A 24,358-nucleotide genomic window follows, 5' to 3' on the forward strand; every position below is an offset into this window, starting at 1 on the left:
CTTTGTTTGGTTCACTCTGGTCTGGAGCTTGCTTTTCTAACTGACATTCCTGACGACAGACTGACTCAGGCCCGGACAAACCCGATGATCCAGAAGCAGCCGAAATTTTAGAGTGGATTTTTGATTAATACTACTCGAGTTCAAATATATAAGTATTTGATTCCCGGTGTGACATTTCTTAATCAAAATTCCGTGTCCTGGGTATTTAAAAATAATTTAATGTTTATTCGTCTTTTCATACTGAAAAATAATGGAATGGTTTTGGACAAAATATTTGTCAAAACATTGTTATGCTCAGCGATAATTCTACACAAGCTTTATACACTCACTCGATTAAATTTTGACAATCCCTAATAACAAAACAATGTAGCTTTTCTTTTCTGTGATTGTAATGCGTTTGTACAAAATGAACCTTCTAATTATCTTTCAGTGCAATGACTTGACATACAGACGCATATAAGAAAGGAAATTATCTGTTTAGTGAAAAGAGAGAACCGTGTTTGTTAAAATTTTATTAGCAGCCTCATAGTACTATCCATGTGTATGACGATATTTGGTTGCCTCCGGCTCTATGGGTCATGAAGTATGTGACCCGTTCCATCGCTGTCATGTATAGTTGTGCTACAAAGTAAGAGATATAGATGTAATATTTAAAAAGGAGAACGTAATTAAAAGTGCACTCTCCGTTTCTTCCAGTATCGCTGCTGTTTCACAAGATGTAAACTCAAGAATGTTGATGATACAGGGGCAAGTGACGAATATACAAGTCTGCAAGTTCTGTGGGAAGCAGTTTTCTTCTGGGCGCAACCTGAGAACGCATCTCAGAATTCATACGGGAGAGAAACCTTATACTTGTGAAGTATGCTTTAAGGGCTTTAGTGACAATAGCAACTATAGACGCCATAGGAAATTTGCTCATTCAAATGTAAAGCCATTTTCTTGCAATAATTGCGGCAAATGTTTTAAATCCAAATTAGGTTTGAAATGTCACAATTGCATTACATAGGTAATTAATAGCGCAAGATAAACAATGAGACATGTGTGGATAAAGAAAGTTTTTTCTCGCATTTATGTATTTTGTATGCCTATTTAAAGCGTCAAAATAAATTATACTTTAAGAAAAATCAAATGTCGTGAAATTTTCGAATTAAATATGAAAAAAGTATCCCAAAGAACACAATAAAGCTTACTTTATGTCGAAAAGATGATAAATCAATAACCAATACCACTTTATACATGGCATTGACGTCATTAAATGTGTGTCAAATAGTCCTACTTTATGAGGAGGTAGTAAAAGTCTTCAATGTCCGATGATGCTGCCCTACAGACTAAAGAGGACGGATGAAGAATAAAATAATATATTGTCAAGAAATGATAGTATTATAATATTGAAGAACCGTGATATCTTGTCTGCTATAAACTCACATGACTTCGAATCGAATTGTAAGTACCTCAGTATCTGCTTTTCGTCCTGTACCATGAAACGTACGCGCTCTTGCTAAGCAAGCATACCCATGGTAACACTGCTGTAAGATTTCGCTAATGGGTTTACAAAATATCACTCGGCTGAAGAAAATCACTGGCACATACGGAATGATAGACATCTCGAAAACACGCACATTTTGTTTCTATAAGTTTCAACAAGGATAGCTAAACAACAATTAGTAACCAAAACAACACATTATATATATGGAATTCCCTATAACCTGGCCAGTAATCCCTATGTTCCTTTGGGGAGTCCCTCGCACACATCTTGCGCAGATTTGAAACATATGTTTTTCAACCGAGCAGGTATGACTTCGAGTGTGATGTTCTAAACCGCGTTCTCTGCGTTGCGTGGTTTCATTGTAATTGTTCCTATCTATAGTGCTGCCAAAATGTCTTGAGCCGTGGCAAAACTTCGAACTAAACTTACACCCACACGTTGAGCCAATAAGGGCTCAGCTGTTGCTAAGCGAGAAAGCCTTAGCGAAAGGGAGTGGAATTCTTTCAGCCGAAAGCAGCGCTTGGAACGGAAGACTAGGTGTCAAGTCAATGTGGTATATTTTGAACCCACCTCTCATTAGAAGGTGTCCCTATGCACTAGTGTTATGGCTATAGTCCGCGTCACCCGATTTGGCGTGTGGCATCAGCCAATAAGCTCGCAGTGCGCTGTTACTAAACCTTCAATGTACACTCTAATCATTCATAATTGATTTTGTTCGTATTTTTGGACACTTATGAACGATTAGATTCTTTCTTGAAGGTTTAGTAACAGCACTGCGAACTTATTGGCTGATGCCGTACGCCAATTCGGATGACGCGGACTATAGCTAAGTCTTACTTGAATCCAGTTTGCACTTGGACTGTAATTATCTGTATTAGGCATTAGTTATCTGAGTCTGACTGCAGCCGCAGCTACCATTCTGGCTGTTTCTATCTAGTAAAGACGAGAAAACTTGAGTCCCCATTCACTTAATGGTTCTCCAGTTGGAAGACATCTTTGTGCTATTGCTCAAGCCCGTTGATAGTATGTTTTAGGCTACAGCATGAGAAACAAACTACTCAAGTCATGCGAGAATGTCCTGCATTCCGCTTTTAAAGGGTTTCGCAGAATAAGGCTGGGAAACTATTTGATTTTACCTGATGAAAAGTTGTTAAATTAAAAGACAGTATTGAAGGGGTGAAGTTAAATATACATTGAAGTTGTACCACCCGATCGTGACGTAATGTCACGTGGTATTATCGTGGCAGAGTGTCAGCTGTGAAGGAAAGGGTGTTCTGTGAATTGTGATAAAGGTGGAATAAAACGAGCCCTGCGGGGCTTCTAATCACCTTCGCTCGCTGACGCTTGCTCAGCTATGTTTCATGGCGTAACTAAATAACTTTTTTTATCAATAAAGTTGCGTGTGCAAAGTGGACTAATACGTGAGTAGTAGGCCCCCCCGTATGGCCGAATGACTCATCCTCACTCTCTTTTACGACCAGGGTGAAAGGTCAATGACCTGGCCCGGGGTCAATGACCTAGGGGTACCTAGGACCACCCCCTCTAAATTTTGGCAGGGGTACCTTGGCCCACCCCCTAAATTTTGGCAGGGGTACATAGGACCACCCCCCCTTAAATTTTGGAAATTGCCAAATCTAAAAATTTGGTATGGTAGCCTAGGACCATAGTATGTACCTCTATCCGTATTGGGGGTCTATGTCGTTCCCTTTTATGGGTAAAAAATTGCCAAAAATTCAAATTTCGGGGGTTTTTGACCTAATTTATCCCCTTGGATGAGGTATTATTATCCTATATAGTTATATGGGCGTATACAGGGGTCCATTACCTTTCATAACATATGGGTATATTAATGCACCCCTTGAAAAATTTGGGAGGGGTACGTTGGCCCACCCCTTAAATTTTGGAAATTGCCCAATTTAAACATTGGGTATTATAGTACAGGACCCTAATATGTATCATGATAAATTTGGGTGGTCCACCTCATTCCCTTCTAGGGGTATAAAATTGCCAAAATATAAACGTAAGCAATACGTTGTACCACGTGTTTGGTCTTTTGGCCCAATTTGTCCTCTTGGATGAGGTCCTATTACCTTATATGGTTATATGGTCATGTATAGGGGTCCATTCCCTTTCATAACATATGGGTATATTAATGCACCCCTTGAAAAATTTGGGAGGGGTACTTTGGCCCACCCCTTAAATTTTGGAAATTGACCAATTTCAACATTGGGTATTATAGTATAGGACCCTAATATGCATTATGATAAATTTGGGTGGTCCACCTCATTCCCTTCTAGGGGTACAAAATTGCCAAAATATAAACGTAAGCAATACTTTATATCACGTGTTTGGTTTTCGGCCTAATTTATGTGCTTGGATGAGGTCCTATTACCTTATATAGTTATATGATCATGTATAGGGGTTTATTACCTATCATAAGACATAGGTACATTTGTGCACCCCCGGGAGGGGTACAATGGTCCACCCCTTAAATTTTGGAAATTGACCAATTTAAACATTTGGTATTATAGTACAAGACCCTAATATGTATTATGATAAATTTGGGTGGTCCACCTCGTTCCCTTCTAGGGGTACAAAATTGCCAAAAATATAAACGTAAGCAATACGTTATACCACGTGTTTGGTTTTTGGTCGATTTTATTCCCTTTGATGAGGTGTTATTACCTTATATGTTTACATGAGCGTATACAGGAGTCTATTACCTTTCATAAGACATGGGTATATTGATGCACCCCTTTAAATTTTGGGAGGGGTACCTTGGCCCAACCCTTTAATTTTGGAAATTGCTTAATTTCAACATGTGGTGTCATAGTACTAGATACTAATATGTATCATGATAAATTTGGGTGGTCCACCTCGTTCCCTTTTAGGGGTACCAAATTGGCAAAATATAAACGTAAGCAATACGTTATACCACGTGTTTGATTTTTGACCTAATTTATCTCCTTGATGAGGGCCTATTACATCATATAGTTATATGGTCATATAGGGTCCATTCCCTATCATAAGACATAGGTACATTGATGCACCCCGGGAGGGGTACAATGGCCCACCCCTTTAATTTGGAAATTGCTCAATTAAACATTTGGTATTACAGTATAAGACCCTAATATGGATCACTATAAATTTGGGTGGTCCACCTCGTTCCCTTTTAGGGGTACAAAATTGACAAAATATAAACGTAAGCATTACGTTGTACCACGTGTTTGGTTTTTGACCTAATTTATTCCTTTGGATGAGGTCCTATTACCTTATATGGTTATATGGTCATGTATATGGGTCCTCGCTATCATAGTACATGACCTCAATATGTATCATGATAAATTTGGGTGGTCCATCTTGTTCCCTTTCATGGGTAAAAATTGCTAAAATATAAACATAAGCAATATGTTGTACCATGTGTTTGGTTTTTGGCCCAATTTCTTCCCTTTGATGAGGTTTTATTACCTTATATGGTTATATGGTCATGTATATAGGTTCATTTCCTATCATAAGATATGGGTACATTGATGCATCCTTTAAAAATTTGGGAGGGGTATCTTGGCTCATCCACTCGGTTTTAGAAATTGTTTAATATAAGCATTTGGTATCATAGTACAGGTCTCCAATATGTACCACTATAAATTTGGATGGTCCACATCGTTCCCTTTTCATAGGTAAAGAACTACCAAAAATCAAATTTCGGAGGTTATTGACCCCTATTTAGCATGTTATATGGTTTATTACCTTTATATGTTTATGTTCCCTTTTAAATTTGGGAATTATCAAATAACAAAATTCGGTAAACGTTTTCTAAGACCCCATTGTAGATGTTGATGTTCCTCTTATGGCCAAATATTCAAAATGTAAATGTTATTGACCGGCTTTATTATTGAATAAGTACAGGATTTATTACTTTTTTTCATAAGACACAGGTGTATTTGTGTACCAATCTTAAATTTTGGAAGGGGTACATTTCTTATTGTCGTATCAATAATTGGTAATTGTTCATTGGGTAAATCATTACGATCACGTGATCGGTTATTGACCTATGATGGGATTAGGAGTCCAGGACATTGGTACATTGAAACTTTGTAGGATAATTTGAGAATGCGTCATTGGTTTTGATTATTCCCGCCAAATATAAACGTAAGCAAGACGTTGTACCACGTGATTGTCCTTGATGAGGTAGTGTACAGGGATTCATTTCCTTTGTTGTGGTACTTCTTAAGTTTGAGTACACACACACTTCTAGAAAACAGTTGGTTCTACTCAGGTAAACAATTGACGGACATTATTGACCTTATTGAACATATAATGATATGATTAACTCTAAGACTTAGGTATATCAAGAGAAGTATTCTTTAAATTTGGGAATGGTGATAAACAGAATTTTAACATGAGGTGCGAAATTTGAAACAATACATTGAACTTTAGTCACAGCTCATAGTCTAAGATCATTGGTGGTGATTGATTTGAAATCTGATAGCTAACCTTATTGAATCTTATGACTCATAGACGAAAGGCAATACATGCTACAACAGTTTAAAATTTAATCATAAGGTGATGTAATCTGACACTAGCAAAGTTATTGTGTATGCAATTTGATTGGATGATCACTATCTTTCCTGCAATCTGATTGGTTGATCACTATCTTTCGTGCAATCTGATTGGTTGATGATTTTCAAATCTTTGCTGTATTCAGTTTTAAGTTTAACATTTAAAAATCTTGGTTTCGTTCAACATTTTGCACTCACTGATAAATATGATCAAAACCGTTTATTTGTTAATCGAATAGTTAAAAACCGGTTAAAGTTTGACGGTTAACCGTGAAACGTAAAATTTTTTGCTTGAAACTTTTTGTTTAAAAATTCTTGCTTTCAAATTTTTGTTTGATTTTTTTTGTTTCAAAATTTGGTTTGACATTTTTCGTTTCCAAATTTTTTGTTTCAAAATTTTTTGTTTAAAAATTTTTCGTTTGAAATTTTTTGTTTGAAAATTTTTGTTCGAAAATTTTGTTTAAAATTTTTTGTTTGAAATTTTTTGTTTCAAAAATTTGTTTGAAATTTTTTCGCTTCAAAATTTTGTTTGAATTTTTTTCGTTTGAAATTTTTTGTTTGAATTTTTTTCGTTTCAAAGATTTTTGTTCTAAATTTTTGTTTCAAAGTTTGAGTTGACATTTTTAAAAGTTTGTGCACCTATTAGTAAAGAACCGGAACTGTTTAGAACAAAAACCTTTGACAACATTATGGTGCAATAGTACACGTCAGAACCTGGGGTTGTACTTGAAATGAAAAAAAAATTCATTGAAATGGATCATTTTATTACACTCCACATACATCCATACCAGATAGTGGTTCTGGATATTGTCGATACAATGTATTTTGAACTTCTTGCACTAGTTTGTCTTTAGCATATAATTTTAATTCCAATTGAAGTCTTTTAAGGTCTAATGCAATATCAATTGGTGGAAACTCAATGTCCATTTGATCACAAATAAACTGTTTATCAATACAGGTATGCACCCACGAACGCTGTTGACAACCATCACAATATCTAGATACATGTTGTACAATATGCATAACACATTTTTCAAAATAGTACTTTTTCAGGAATATACTTGTTTTGTTACACATTTCCACTGCATGTTTCACACACTGAAATACGCTGATAAATTTGTTCCATTCAGTTTCCGTTAGATACACCATATTGCGAGGGACATGGAATGTACTCTTCTTACGTAACAGCACCATCTTCTCTTCGAGGACTGTACGCAGCACCACTTCATGATTTGAGCCTAATGATTTGACTATGGTCACATTTAGCTCATCATGAAAATAATCGTTCATTTGGTCGATTCGTGAACATAATATTTGCCATTCTTCACAGGTCAGTTGTACACCAAATTGTTCTGCTTTGCCCAATCGAATCACTGGGTCAAATGTTCTAGCACTGATACCAATCATCACATGTTTTGTTTGAAATATATTTATTGGATAATAGCTTGCGAAGATGAACTCTTTATCGTTAGAAGTACACATCTTTCCTCCTGAAAAGCACTTGCTCAAATGATTTCGTGGGATGACACTGTATTTGCTGGTTTATAGTTATTGCTGACGTCATTGGAAAGGAATGTGCTGACGTTTGAATTCATGATTTCATCACAGTTGCTGACGTCATGCCGACCAACCAAATTCATACAACTACGGCTGACGTCATTGGAAAGAAATGTGCTGATTCATGATTTCATCACAATTGCTGTGTACTAAATTCAAGTTGATGACTTCGACCCAAGAATCCTTTGTAACATAAAGATACAGATCCAGTATTTAAGAAACGCAGTAGTTCTTCTTGTTTTGATGCTTCCATGGGTAAATATCTTGCTGGTAAAATTATATTCTTATCATTTTCAAGCTTCACTACGATTCTTAATCCAAACTTTGTAGGGATCATTTGGCTAGCTAAGATTCTATAAGGTACATTCTGTTGTAAATCAGTAATCTTGGTAAATGATTTCATCACATCACGTGTGTTTAGAAACTGCAGACAAGTAGCCATGATGATGTTATCATGAATACTAACTCGAACGATACTTATATATGATGCAAAACTGATGACGTTGCATTATCATGTTCTGACATGTACTATTGCACCACATGTTGCCAGAGGTTTTTGCTCTAAACAGTTCCGGTTCTTTACTAATGAGTGCACAAACTTTTAAAAATGTCAAACCAAACTTTGAAACAAAAATTTAGAACAAAAAATCTTTGAAACAAAATTTTGAAACGAAAAAAATTCAAACGAAAAAAAATTCAAACAAAATTTTGAAGCGAAAAAAATTTCAAACAAAATTTTGAAACAAAAAATTTCAAACAAAAAATTTGGAAACGAAAAATTTCAAACAAAAAATTTTAAACAAAATTTTCGAACAAAAATTTTCAAACAAAAAATTTCAAACGAAAAATTTTTAAACAAAAAAATTTTGAAACAAAAAATTTGGAAACGAAAAATGTCAAACCAAATTTTGAAACAAAAAAAAATCAAACAAAAATTTGAAAGCAAGAATTTTTAAACAAAAAGTTTCAAGCAAAAAATTTTACGTTTCACGGTTAACCGTCAAACTTTAACCGGTTTTTAACTATTCGATTAACAAATAAACGGTTTTGATCATATTTATCAGTGAGTGCAAAATGATGAACGAAACCAAGATTTTTAAATGTTAAACTTAAAACTGAATACAGCAAAGATTTGAAAATCATCAACCAATCAGATTGCACGAAAGATAGTGATCAACCAATCAGATTGCAGGAAAGATAGTGATCATCCAATCAAATTGCATACACAATAACTTTGCTAGTGTCAGATTACATCACCTTATGATTAAATTTTAAACTGTTGTAGCATGTATTGCCTTTCGTCTATGAGTCATAAGATTCAATAAGGTTAGCTATCAGATTTCAAATCAATCACCACCAATGATCTTAGACTATGAGCTGTGACTAAAGTTCAATGTATTGTTTCAAATTTCGCACCTCATGTTAAAATTCTGTTTATCACCATTCCCAAATTTAAAGAATACTTCTCTTGATATACCTAAGTCTTAGAGTTAATCATATCATTATATGTTCAATAAGGTCAATAATGTCCGTCAATTGTTTACCTGAGTAGAACCAACTGTTTTCTAGAAGTGTGTGTGTACTCAAACTTAAGAAGTACCACAACAAAGGAAATGAATCCCTGTACACTACCTCATCAAGGACAATCACGTGGTACAACGTCTTGCTTACGTTTATATTTGGCGGGAATAATCAAAACCAATGACGCATTCTCAAATTATCCTACAAAGTTTCAATGTACCAATGTCCTGGACTCCTAATCCCATCATAGGTCAATAACCGATCACGTGATCCTTGGTTTCGTTCATCATTTTGCACTCACTGATAAATATGATCAAAACCGTTTATTTGTTAATCGAATAGTTAAAAACCGGTTAAAGTTTGACGGTTAACCGTGAAACGTAAAATTTTTTGCTTGAAACTTTTTGTTTAAAAATTCTTGCTTTCAAATTTTTGTTTGATTTTTTTTTGTTTCAAAATTTGGTTTGACATTTTTCGTTTCCAAATTTTTTGTTTCAAAATTTTTTGTTTAAAAATTTTTCGTTTGAAATTTTTTGTTTGAAAATTTTTGTTCGAAAATTTTGTTTAAAATTTTTTGTTTGAAATTTTTCGTTTCCAAATTTTTTGTTTGAAATTTTTTGTTTCAAAATTTTGTTTGAAATTTTTTTCGCTTCAAAATTTTGTTTGAATTTTTTTTCGTTTGAATTTTTTTCGTTTCAAAATTTTGTTTCAAAGATTTTTTGTTCTAAATTTTTGTTTCAAAGTTTGGTTTGACATTTTTAAAAGTTTGTGCACTCATTAGTAAAGAACCGGAACTGTTTAGAGCAAAAACCTCTGGCAACATGTGGTGCAATAGTACATGTCAGAACATGATAATGCAACGTCATCAGTTTTGCATCATATATAAGTATCGTTCGAGTTAGTATTCATGATAACATCATCATGGCTACTTGTCTGCAGTTTCTAAACACACGTGATGTGATGAAATCATTTACCAAGATTACTGATTTACAACAGAATGTACCTTATAGAATCTTAGCTAGCCAAATGATCCCTACAAAGTTTGGATTAAGAATCGTAGTGAAGCTTGAAAATGATAAGAATATAATTTTACCAGCAAGATATTTACCCATGGAAGCATCAAAACAAGAAGAACTACTGCGTTTCTTAAATACTGGATCTGTATCTTTATGTTACAAAGGATTCTTGGGTCGAAGTCATCAACTTGAATTTAGTACACAGCAATTGTGATGAAATCATGAATCAGCACATTTCTTTCCAATGACGTCAGCCGTAGTTGTATGAATTTGGTTGGTCGGCATGACGTCAGCAACTGTGATGAAATCATGAATTCAAACGTCAGCACATTCCTTTCCAATGACGTCAGCAATAACTATAAACCAGCAAATACAGTGTCATCCCACGAAATCATTTGAGCAAGTGCTTTTCAGGAGGAAAGATGTGTACTTCTAACGATAAAGAGTTCATCTTCGCAAGCTATTATCCAATAAATATATTTCAAACAAAACATGTGATGATTGGTATCAGTGCTAGAACATTTGACCCAGTGATTCGATTGGGCAAAGCAGAACAATTTGGTGTACAACTGACCTGTGAAGAATGGCAAATATTATGTTCACGAATCGACCAAATGAACGATTATTTTCATGATGAGCTAAATGTGACCATAGTCAAATCATTAGGCTCAAATCATGAAGTGGTGCTGCGTACAGTCCTCGAAGAGAAGATGGTGCTGTTACGTAAGAAGAGTACATTCCATGTCCCTCGCAATATGGTGTATCTAACGGAAACTGAATGGAACAAATTTATCAGCGTATTTCAGTGTGTGAAACATGCAGTGGAAATGTGTAACAAAACAAGTATATTCCTGAAAAAGTACTATTTTGAAAAATGTGTTATGCATATTGTACAACATGTATCTAGATATTGTGATGGTTGTCAACAGCGTTCGTGGGTGCATACCTGTATTGATAAACAGTTTATTTGTGATCAAATGGACATTGAGTTTCCACCAATTGATATTGCATTAGACCTTAAAAGACTTCAATTGGAATTAAAATTATATGCTAAAGACAAACTAGTGCAAGAAGTTCAAAATACATTGTATCGACAATATCCAGAACCACTATCTGGTATGGATGTATGTGGAGTGTAATAAAATGATCCATTTCAATGAATTTTTTTTTCATTTCAAGTACAACCCCAGGTTCTGACGTGTACTATTGCACCATAATGTTGTCAAAGGTTTTTGTTCTAAACAGTTCCGGTTCTTTACTAATAGGTGCACAAACTTTTAAAAATGTCAACTCAAACTTTGAAACAAAAATTTAGAACAAAAATCTTTGAAACGAAAAAAATTCAAACAAAAAATTTCAAACGAAAAAAATTCAAACAAAATTTTGAAGCGAAAAAATTTCAAACAAATTTTTGAAACAAAAAATTTCAAACAAAAAATTTTAAACAAAATTTTCGAACAAAAATTTTCAAACAAAAAATTTCAAACGAAAAATTTTTAAACAAAAAATTTTGAAACAAAAAATTTGGAAACGAAAAATGTCAAACCAAATTTTGAAACAAAAAAAATCAAACAAAAATTTGAAAGCAAGAATTTTTAAACAAAAAGTTTCAAGCAAAAAATTTTACGTTTCACGGTTAACCGTCAAACTTTAACCGGTTTTTAACTATTCGATTAACAAATAAACGGTTTTGATCATATTTATCAGTGAGTGCAAAATGTTGAACGAAACCAAGATTTTTAAATGTTAAACTTAAAACTGAATACAGCAAAGATTTGAAAATCATCAACCAATCAGATTGCACGAAAGATAGTGATCAACCAATCAGATTGCAGGAAAGATAGTGATCATCCAATCAAATTGCATACACAATAACTTTGCTAGTGTCAGATTACATCACCTTATGATTAAATTTTAAACTGTTGTAGCATGTATTGCCTTTCGTCTATGAGTCATAAGATTCAATAAGGTTAGCTATCAGATTTCAAATCAATCACCACCAATGATCTTAGACTATGAGCTGTGACTAAAGTTCAATGTATTGTTTCAAATTTCGCACCTCATGTTAAAATTCTGTTTATCACCATTCCCAAATTTAAAGAATACTTCTCTTGATATACCTAAGTCTTAGAGTTAATCATATCATTATATGTTCAATAAGGTCAATAATGTCCGTCAATTGTTTACCTGAGTAGAACCAACTGTTTTCTAGAAGTGTGTGTGTACTCAAACTTAAGAAGTACCACAACAAAGGAAATGAATCCCTGTACACTACCTCATCAAGGACAATCACGTGGTACAACGTCTTGCTTACGTTTATATTTGGCGGGAATAATCAAAACCAATGACGCATTCTCAAATTATCCTACAAAGTTTCAATGTACCAATGTCCTGGACTCCTAATCCCATCATAGGTCAATAACCGATCACGTGATCGTAATGATTTACCCAATGAACAATTACCAATTATTGATACGACAATAAGAAATGTACCCCTTCCAAAATTTAAGATTGGTACACAAATACACCTGTGTCTTATGAAAAAAAGTAATAAATCCTGTACTTATTCAATAATAAAGCCGGTCAATAACATTTACATTTTGAATATTTGGCCATAAGAGGAACATCAACATCTACAATGGGGTCTTAGAAAACGTTTACCGAATTTTGTTATTTGATAATTCCCAAATTTAAAAGGGAACATAAACATATAAAGGTAATAAACCATATAACATGCTAAATAGGGGTCAATAACCTCCGAAATTTGATTTTTGGTAGTTCTTTACCTATGAAAAGGGAACGATGTGGACCATCCAAATTTATAGTGGTACATATTGGAGACCTGTACTATGATACCAAATGCTTATATTAAACAATTTCTAAAACCGAGTGGATGAGCCAAGATACCCCTCCCAAATTTTTAAAGGATGCATCAATGTACCCATATCTTATGATAGGAAATGAACCTATATACATGACCATATAACCATATAAGGTAATAAAACCTCATCAAAGGGAAGAAATTGGGCCAAAAACCAAACACATGGTACAACATATTGCTTATGTTTATATTTTAGCAATTTTTACCCATGAAAGGGAACAAGATGGACCACCCAAATTTATCATGATACATATTGAGGTCATGTACTATGATAGCGAGGACCCATATACATGACCATATAACCATATAAGGTAATAGGACCTCATCCAAAGGAATAAATTAGGTCAAAAACCAAACACGTGGTACAACGTAATGCTTACGTTTATATTTTGTCAATTTTGTACCCCTAAAAGGGAACGAGGTGGACCACCCAAATTTATAGTGATCCATATTAGGGTCTTATACTGTAATACCAAATGTTTAATTGAGCAATTTCCAAATTAAAGGGGTGGGCCATTGTACCCCTCCCGGGGTGCATCAATGTACCTATGTCTTATGATAGGGAATGGACCCTATATGACCATATAACTATATGATGTAATAGGCCCTCATCAAGGAGATAAATTAGGTCAAAAATCAAACACGTGGTATAACGTATTGCTTACGTTTATATTTTGCCAATTTGGTACCCCTAAAAGGGAACGAGGTGGACCACCCAAATTTATCATGATACATATTAGTATCTAGTACTATGACACCACATGTTGAAATTAAGCAATTTCCAAAATTAAAGGGTTGGGCCAAGGTACCCCTCCCAAAATTTAAAGGGGTGCATCAATATACCCATGTCTTATGAAAGGTAATAGACTCCTGTATACGCTCATGTAAACATATAAGGTAATAACACCTCATCAAAGGGAATAAAATCGACCAAAAACCAAACACGTGGTATAACGTATTGCTTACGTTTATATTTTTGGCAATTTTGTACCCCTAGAAGGGAACGAGGTGGACCACCCAAATTTATCATAATACATATTAGGGTCTTGTACTATAATACCAAATGTTTAAATTGGTCAATTTCCAAAATTTAAGGGGTGGACCATTGTACCCCTCCCGGGGGTGCACAAATGTACCTATGTCTTATGATAGGTAATAAACCCCTATACATGATCATATAACTATATAAGGTAATAGGACCTCATCCAAGCACATAAATTAGGCCGAAAACCAAACACGTGATATAAAGTATTGCTTACGTTTATATTTTGGCAATTTTGTACCCCTAGAAGGGAATGAGGTGGACCACCCAAATTTATCATAATGCATATTAGGGTCCTATACTATAATACCCAATGTTGAAATTGGTCAATTTCCAAAATTTAAGGGGTGGGCCAAAGTACCCCTCCCAAATTTTTCAAGGGGAGCATTATTATACCCATATGTTATGAAAGGGAATGGACCCCTATACATGACCATATAACCATATAAGGTAATAGGACCTCATCCAAGAGGACAAATTGGGCCAAAAGACCAAACACGTGGTACAACGTATTGCTTACGTTTATATTTTGGCAATTTTATACCCCTAGAAGGGAATGAGGTGGACCACCCAAATTTATCATGATACATATTAGGGTCCTGTACTATAATACCCAATGTTTAAATTGGGCAATTTCCAAAATTTAAGGGGTGGGCCAACGTACCCCTCCCAAATTTTTCAAGGGGTGCATTAATATACCCATATGTTATGAAAGGTAATGGACCCCTGTATACGCCCATATAACTATATAGGATAATAATACCTCATCCAAGGGGATAAATTAGGTCAAAAACCCCCGAAATTTGAATTTTTGGCAATTTTTTACCCATAAAAGGGAACGACATAGACCCCCAATACGGATAGAGGTACATACTATGGTCCTAGGCTACCATACCAAATTTTTAGATTTGGCAATTTCCAAAATTTAAGGGGGGGTGGTCCTATGTACCCCTGCCAAAATTTAGGGGGTGGGCCAAGGTACCCCTGCCAAAATTTAGAGGGGGTGGTCCTAGGTACCCCTAGGTCATTGACCCCGGGCCAGGTCATTGACCTTTCACCCTGGTCGTAAAAGAGAGTGAGGATGAGTCATTCGGCCATACGGGGGGGCCTACTACTTACGTGTCATGCCACGATCGGGTGTTGGAACTTCAATGTAAATTTAACCTCACCCGTATTGAAGTTACTTGACGGAGCAAGATGTTCTAATTCCTTTTATGCCTCGTTTCGCATATATTGTAGTAAAGATGGAAGGAAGTTACAGACTGACGTATTGCTAGTCATATTAACTTACAATAATTACATTTATGCATATTATATATTTGTACCTTTTTGCTTTACCTTTGAAATTAATTAATTTATTTTTTATCTTTGGCAAAGAAAGTAAAACAAATTTAATACTAGTATTGTTAATACAATTTCTATGCATCAATTTGTATTGTATCCTCTAAGGAAAACGTATCTCAGAGTGAGCGGAGGCTTCTGAAGCATGGATATTCAGATACTTGTAGGTTTATTATGTGTCAAATAAGGTGATGTCTATTTTTCTACGTTAATGTTGTAACTAAGCAAAGGGAATTGTATTTAACAAAATATGGTTGGATAAAGAAAATTGATAAACAAATGAAAGATTTAAAGAGAACACTCCAGTGATATAAGAGATCGCAAGCGAAACGCATAAGCAACTTCTAATCTCGTCATCGTTATGTTACTTATTCGTATGATTGTAAACATTTCTACCTTAAAAAAAGCACTCTTTCACATATTCATATATATTATCTATGTCTTGTTACTTATTCATATGTGTTATTTTATATAACATTGTGCAATATTAGAAAAATGTATCATTTATATTAAAACACAAAGGTGGGTAGGGCTAGCTATATGGAAAGATGTAAGACCACAAAGATACTTAGAATTTGCCATCGTCTTCAGCAATGACATTTTTTAACACCCGGTTACATCAATGAAAGGCTAAAGGTGTTCTTCCAGTGATTTTCTCATCATATGTGATTCATGGACACCATGGCGTTTATTTAAATGTAGTAAATTGTAGTCTGAAAAATGTTCTGTCTTGGTCCGGAAAAGTCAGAAAGAAAAATGACTCTCCAAAATAGTATACACCAAGAAAGTGTACGGTCTTAATTCTTATAAAGGTACAATACTTTTTATGTGTTAATATTTCTCACATATACTTTATCTTATGTGTTAATATTTGTTACTTATATTTCTTCATGGTGTTCTATTCGTAAGAGGCCCCTGTAAAAGTGTTATAAACATTTTAATAAAAGAGGATATGAAACGAAATTTGTACATTAATCTTTATGATTGAGAAATTAACTCGTCGATGGTGCGTGGTTTGTGCTTGTACACATTACCTTTAAGGTGACCCCACAGAAAAAGTTAGGGGTTAAGTCAGGTGACCTGGGGGCCACAATCCTTTGGAAATCACTCTGTTAGCGGAAAATGATTCCACCGCAGCCATACTCGCCTTAAACGTGTAGCATGTTGCCCCATCTTGCTGATACCAACCAAATGCCAGTTTCTTGTCACCCAACTGGTTCACAAATTCATGAAACAACACCTGGTACACTTCACTGGTGACAGTAGTAACACAAACATTGTGCCGATGATGCGCTGCTGTGATTATGCACGGAACACGCCTATCTTCCGTGAATGAAGGGGTTATTCAACGACTGCATGCTGGTTATCAGTACTCCATAAACGTATGTTTTGTGAGTTCATGTATTCTGACATGTCTTAAAGGAATCACTTATCCAATATTTTTTCACAAGAAACACGCACTCTTCCACAGAATATCAAACAGCACCGGAAAAAGCAAGTCGCACAAAACTGCACGAACAGTAAGCCAGGCTACACTGAAACACAAGAACCACACACCTCATCCACAAGACACACCTCATCCACACAAGACCCACAACCACGAATCTCATTGTTGCCACACCTCACAGATTTACAATACTGCCATATAGACGAGTTACGTGAGAACATTCGCCGCAAAATCCAAACAGTCACGCCCAATACTGTGGCAGCAACATTCATGAACATGCAGCGCCGTGTTGAACTGTGTATATAAGGGGGGAGGTCACTTCCAGCACCTATTGTAATGTACCTTCATCTCTCAACCATAAAGTTATGTCATGTACGTACAAATTTTGTTACATCTCCTCTTTTATTAAAAATTTTATGACACTTTTCCTGGGGTCACTTCCGAGTGGGACACCCTGTATTTATTACATATACTTCCTCCTATGTGCTATTATTTCGTATATATACTTCCTCTTATATGTTAATATTTCTTACCATATTTCCTTGTTTTAATATTTGTTACATATACTTTTCTTATTTATTATTTCCTACATATACTCTTTCTTTTGTGTTCATACTTCTGCCATATACAATATAGAATGTGAAAAATGTTGAGTGTAATTCCAATTGGAATTCTCGTTTGAATGTTTATAGACAGACTCCACAAGTGTAATTTTTCATAAATGTTTGCAACCAGTATATCGTAATCTGAGATTTTCAACGTATCAATCTTAAAGAACCACTGTTTCATATCAAGATTATGTTATTTTTCTCTCATAAGAAAAAATTATTATGTGAAAAAAAAAAGTTTGCACTTATGGATTAGCCTAGTAAGAGATAAGGATGGAAAAAAACAGAACAAGCGAATTCTGATTCGCTGAAGTTACTGTTCCTTTCTCTCTTACAAATCGCTATTCCATTACTTTCTAATCCTGGATAAATCTCTTCGCGTGTAATAATTATAGATTCATCCTGTTCATGAAACTCGTAAGCTTGCCTTCTGCGAAATAACTTTGTGTAAGTGGCAATCTAGTTAAAATACTTTTTTCCTCCTTGTGTGAGTAGAGGCGCAGTAATGGGAAAAAGTGATCCAAAGTAAATTAGGTTCCAAAAGCAAATTATATATGTAATTGTATTAGACAAAGTGTTTTATGTAAAAGCATAAGAATGACAGTGAGACATCCATCTGTCATCTTTCATCAGATCTATGATTTTCATTGATTTTTTACATTAACAAGTTCACTACCAGCAGTTACACAAGATATTTAAATGCCCAGGTCACCTTGAAATTCTTATTTCAGTCACTCCTAAATAAAATCATCCTCAATAGTAATTGAGTTCACTACTAAACAGGGAATCAGAAAAATCGGAACTTTCGTACGTACATGTTGTCAGATGATGTAGAACATATATACTTCAATTCAAATTCGATCACGGCCAGATAAAGATGCGCACGTATTAAAATTGTTATCTTACAAGACAACTATTCATAATAAAGCTCAATCATCCAGGTGGCTAGGACCTAGTTCTGCATCTGAAGAAGTCGCATTGATCGTTCGTTCTGAAATTCATTACGAATGATTCAACGTTTTTTTCCGTTATGATATAACAATGTCTTTTTTCATTTTTATAATACTTAGGTAGGCTTATATATCCAAATTGTAAAGGAAACACATCTCAGTTTGCAAGTAACTTTAATAAGCAAACTTCGAAAAATTTGTATCACGGATTACACGAACATCTAGACAAAAACTTGTAGATTTCTTCCTTATTATAAACGGAGACATCTCACTCTTTCATTCTTGCTAATTCTTAATAGTTGTCGCTGGCTGCGCTGCCAAGAAATGTCGTTAGCGAATAGGCAACTAGCATAGGAGCCGAATGCTTGGGGAGAACAGCTAGAAGATAGGTCTATTAGATAGGAGGGGGCTCCGCTCTTTAGGCGCGGAGAGTGAGGTCTAATGAATACAGCATTTATACCCCCCTCAGCCTTAAGTTCGTTACATTAGAATTTCTAGAACTAAGTAAAACGTATTTTACTCACTAAATGTTCAATAATAACACTCAAGATAAAATATGTTTAAACTGATGTATTCTCCGAAGACTTTCTGCATTTACCTTTTTATTTTTCACAAAATTATATCTGTATATTGAGAATACATCCACCATTAATAGCTTCTGTACGTATTATATCAGATCAGTGTAGAAAAACATGTTTATACATGTCTGGCTACAAAACATAGATTTGTGACAGTCACTTAATGTCAAAACAATACCGACAACGTTTGGGAGGTGATTCCTGACACCAAGACAAGACGAAAAGTATAGACTAACCTGGGTGCACAGGTATAGACCAAGTAGTTTTGTGATGTATTTTCCTCATTTACCTTTTTATTTTTCGCAAAATTCTTTCTGTATATTGAGAATACATCCACTATTAATAGCTTTTTTACGTATTATATAGAAACAGTGTAGAAAAACATGTTTATACATGTGTGACCACAAAACTTAACAACTTAAATGTTTAGGTCTGCCCATTAAGGAAAATGATATCATACGATACGGACTGTTGTCCATATCAACATATACATATTTATAAATGTTATCGTTATATGCTGTTCGTGCATTATCCTCAAACTTCTGTCATGATTTCTTCCCTTCTAGGTAAATTATCAAGAATCTATTAATCATGTGTTATAATTAATTCCAATGAAAAGTTTAAATTCCGAATTTCATGTCTCTAACTCCAATGGTTATCTTATTATAATTACAACCACTACTCCTTTTTCTTCCCTTCTAGCTCATTATAAAACGTTGAAACTCATGTTTAATTATTTTTACATGACAAGTTCAGTTACTTAATGTCACGTCTCTACCTGTAAGAGATTCCGAGATATAGGCATCTTATTATAATAATTATCATTCCATTCCCCTCCCGGTAACTATTGAATTTTCAAAAATCTTTTCTTAATAGTAACCTACATCCAGTGACGAATTTAGGGGGGATTCCAGGTTTAAGTCCCCCCCGAAATCTTACTATAGTAAAGTATATGAAATATCTTGTAGAATTTTCATATTTTCAGGCAAAGCCCCCCTCCCGGAAACAAAATCGTAAATACGCCACTGCCTACATCACAATTTCTATATAGTGTCAGACTTTTAACTTCCTATCGTAAACAGTTAGGTGTCGGTGTTAATCAATGAGAGGTGATTCCTGACACCAAGACAACACAAAAAATATAGACCAACCTGGGTGCACAAATGCTTCCTTTCGGAGAGGCTGCCGAAAACGTAAAAAATGAAGTACGTACCTACTGTAGTTGGGTCAAGGCTTCACTTAGGAACTGATATGTGCCGTATCCAAATATCTATAATAAATTCCAGAATCTTAGGGTATTTTCGGAACAATTTTTAAAGAGGTAGTTGGTGAGTACTTCATATTATATGCCTATAGCCAAACTCCGTCTATTAAAAATTGTTGCATGAGTACCTTAGGATTTTGAAACAGGTATTTTTGGATAACGCACATATTAGGTCCTAAGTGAAGTCTTGACCCGACTTCGGTAAGTCCCATAGTTTTGGAGCTATGGACCTTTAAAGTTAATTTTTTCATGTTTTCGGCAGCCTATAACACCAGAAGGAAGCATTTGTGCACCCAGGTTGTTATATGCTTTTTGCCTTATCTTGGTGTCACGAATCATCTCCCAAACGTTGTCAGTGTTGTTTTGAAACACCCTGTATAGAGATAATACTATTTTATAGAAATAAAAAATCATCCTGATTTAGTGCCAAAATATAAACAAAGAAAATATGTCAATGTTTTGATTATATTATTCAAAAATCGAATGAGAATTCCGTGACTACATTGAAACTGTTCCTCTCTTCCAGTGTCGGTGCTTCTTCGTCATATGAGGCAAACCAAGGAATGTTGGAGACAGCAGTACGATATACGGATACACGAACGTGTAACTTCTGTTTCAAAACTTTCCAAACTACGGCTCACCTTCAGAGGCATGTTCGAACTCATACCGGAGAGAGACCTTATTCCTGTGAGATTTGCTCAAAGAGTTTCAGTGACCCAAGCAGCCATAGACGTCACATGAAATATGTTCACACAAGAGAGAAAACACTTTCTTGCAAGAAGTGTGGTGAACGTTTCAAATATAAATTCACTTTATTGCGCCATTTTATGACACATATGAAATAACTCAAGGTAAATTATTATATTGGATCTTGAAAACTCACAGTAGCGGCTTTTCAGGGAAATCACATCGGTCAAAATTTTAAATTTTATCACAAGAAGCTAAGGAAAGAAAGTTTATTTATTGTTCTTGTATACAGTTTTGTCAACCCCATAGAACTTCCTTCCCTTAGCGGTAAAATTTAAGTTCTTATTTATGTGATCTTCAAGATTCGCCACTGAAATAACATAACGTGATTCTTTGAAAGTATATAGCAGTCATTTCCAGCTAGGTGCTCCGCGGCGTAACACTTTGCTGCTCGGTTTCTCAGTTCGGATGGGCGCATATTGACCAAAGACAGGTAGGACAAATGTGGAGAGAGAGAGGCCTCAGTGCTTTCATTGTGTCTGTCAGTCGCAATGTTGAAGAAGCTTTTTTTTTTTTCTTGCAACGTACTCGAATAAATATCCGGTACGATACTTTGTTGCATTCCTTACAATACTGCGGCTCCATTCTCCTGTCTTCAGGTCAGTATACGACCAGCCTAAACTCTCAGTAGTACTGGAGTCACTTGGTCGCTCTTTTCTCTGATTGACCAAGAGACGTGGCCTCATCATGTAACATGATGTCACAGGGGTCAGTGCCCTTTCGGTTTTGGCAGGGGTACCATGGCCACCCCTAAATTTTGGGAAGGGTATATAGGATCAGCGCAATAAATTTTGGAAAGTGTCAAATTTTTTTAAAAAAAAATTGGTATGTTGAGCGATAGTGGGAATGATAAAGCCCACTCGGGCGTGCTGGGCACTTCTAAAATTGGGTTGGACTCTGTCGGGTACCAGACGAGACGGAGGGGACCAGCTGTGTTCCCTCCCATGAACAATACTAAAAATATTCCACATTATTGCTTATATTTCTCAAGGTTTTCACTTTCCAGTGTAATCAGATCATGATTTCAAAACGAGTTAATACGAGCTGAACGAGCGAGCCATTCGACTCAACTCGAAACTCGACATCAAAAACAGTAGCTTGGCTTGGAACTCGACTTGAGAAAATTACCTTTGACTCAACTCGTGCCGTCCCTAGAGAACATCAAGACACCCGTGTCTTACGAAAGAGACTAGACTCTTGTACTCAATCATATAGAGATAAAATGTGTTAAAATTCATCAAAGAACACTGAGAATCCTGTGAACTACTTTTTAAATATTGGTTATATTTAGTTTGTAATAAAATTCAGTTTTCGCCTATAGTTATTAAGATTAAGTAATAATGTTATTTAAAAAAAAAAATTGTTCACAGGATACCAAAACAATATGATAAGTAATCAAATGCAGTTGAGGTCGTTCCTCTAGTCGCTGCCTTAACTTAGATTTTGGGGAAATTATTATTATGGCAATACTGTAATTTCTATGGGTGGCAACACTGAATATTCTTCAGATTCTTATTTTGTGTTTTAGAATAACATTATCTATGATTGTGGTTAGTTGCATTTCATTATCTCCTTTCACTTATGAAAAAGAAAAATGGTAAAATTTGTATTATTTTTAGTATGTTAGGCTCTTCTTAAGCAATACACGATGTTCAAATTTGCAAATCGAAGTGAGAAGTCGTTATTTATTCAGAAGCAAAAATTTATTCTTGTAAGAAGTACAAAAGAAAAGACATTTGTTCTGAGCGCAAATTAGATTAGTTATTTGTAATACAGTAAAACCTCTCAGTAACGGACACCGATGCGACATGATTAGATTAATTGTGCGTGAATAAGAAGCGTCCATTACTGAGAGATTGCACAAATTTAGATTACTCATAGTTCGTGTTGTAGCTGTACAGTCAGGTGACAAAAGTTATTTCCGTTTGATGCAGTTAGTTTCGTAAATAATTTCGGAATGGAAGGACAATTTGAGCACAGTTTTCAATAAATTAAAAAAAAAAAATGTAATTTTCTGTACCTTCCAACCAAACCACCGTTATTCCCAAAATAAATATTACAAAACGGAAAGAACTTTCGCCGCTGACTGTACAATAAATTATAAGTACAGGAGTTATAAAAGTAAATATAGGCTAATATACCGAAACAATCTACTCAGTGTTCGAAAATTGTTACTCCGGAAATTAAGGGGGAAATCCCCTCTGTAAAGGAACAGAGATATTGCTGATGGGGGGGACAGGAGCGCACCCACGGGGGGTCCACTGGGTCCGGACCCCTTCCCTGCAAAACTTACTAGCTCAACATATATTTGTGCACTTTTTCAATATAACTAATCTTGTTTAACAGAGTAATGATTGATGATGTAACATGAAAATTTGATCTTATACTTTATCTGTACTCTTTTCTCTTATAAAAATAATCTAGTTATATGATTTTGTTTTCTGAAAATATAGGTGGAAGTATTTTACAATTATTTATCGTCTTTTCAAATGGAAAATAATACGCGTTCAATTCTACATAGATGTAGTGCCTTGTAAAGCCTGTGACAAACATCTTGGCATTTCAGCTAAACGAATAAAACTCAAGCTCTGACGCGACGTTGCCGAGTGCTAAGGGGTGTGGCTATGGTTAAGCAGACGAACTATAGCGCGATCAGGTGGCAGAGGATGGACGTGGATGTGTACAAAATAAATGTGGCAATACTGTTGGCCTAGCAGAATTTAAAGGCAACTTGGAGCGCCACCTTCAAATGACAAGATGTCTGTCACGCCGTTTAGTATTGGACCTCTCCCAACAAAAATTTCCTGATTCGTGCCTGCTGGGGGATTTGTTTATATTTACATGTACTACCAAGTATAGTCCTTCTCTGATAATCTTCTTCTACATCCAAGTCATACCACCGTAACAAATCTCTTAATTCACAATAGTAACTGTATTAAGAATGAAAGTAACTCAGTAAAAGCTTGTAACATTATTATCAAATATCGAAATTGTACACTACAGTGGTTTATGAATTTTGCAGGAGAAGGTATGCGACAGTGCCTGACCTGAAAAATCCTGCACACATTATTTTCTGATCGAAAGTTTTGCTGGTAAGTCTTGGATCAGTTGAAGGAATCAATTAAAGATTTATTTTCAGAAACTATTTTCTCTGCTGAATACGCATGGGCTGAGAAAAAATTCCGCCCATTATGAACAGGGTCAGGGTATTAAAACTTTCGGAATCAAACAAGGCGGTCCATATCCTTAAAACCGAGAGTTCTCTCCCATAATACTATATTGGTGCCTTGACAAAATAAAGTTTGTCTATGTCCGCTATTGAGAATTGTCATAACGGTTGTTTCACTCTATTTCATTTTTT

The 24,358-nt window shown here is 35.1% G+C and overlaps 1 protein-coding gene across 13 annotated transcripts in view; it reads left to right on the plus strand.

The window, feature by feature from the left end:
* LOC145680198 (uncharacterized) overlaps window positions 1-24,358 on the plus strand; it is a 490,330-nt gene that overhangs the window by 255,853 nt on the left and 210,119 nt on the right. Inside the window, exon 4 of one of the 13 annotated variants that reach the window (XM_081750476.1) lies at window positions 20,777-21,101. The exons of 11 other annotated variants lie outside the window; for them this stretch is intronic. In XM_081750476.1, the coding sequence (XP_081606602.1) occupies window positions 20,777-21,095 (319 nt within the window). In that variant the 3' untranslated portion in view covers window positions 21,096-21,101. Of the gene's footprint in view, window positions 1-696; window positions 1,033-20,776; window positions 21,102-24,358 lie in introns of those variants that run through there. One more of the 13 variants, XM_081750480.1, reaches the window with a different exon arrangement.

The sequence above is a fragment of the Thermobia domestica genome, chromosome 3, assembly GCF_964235325.1.
Source record: "Thermobia domestica chromosome 3, izTheDome1.hap1.1, whole genome shotgun sequence".
Classification (NCBI taxonomy): Eukaryota; Metazoa; Arthropoda; class Insecta; order Zygentoma; family Lepismatidae; genus Thermobia; species Thermobia domestica.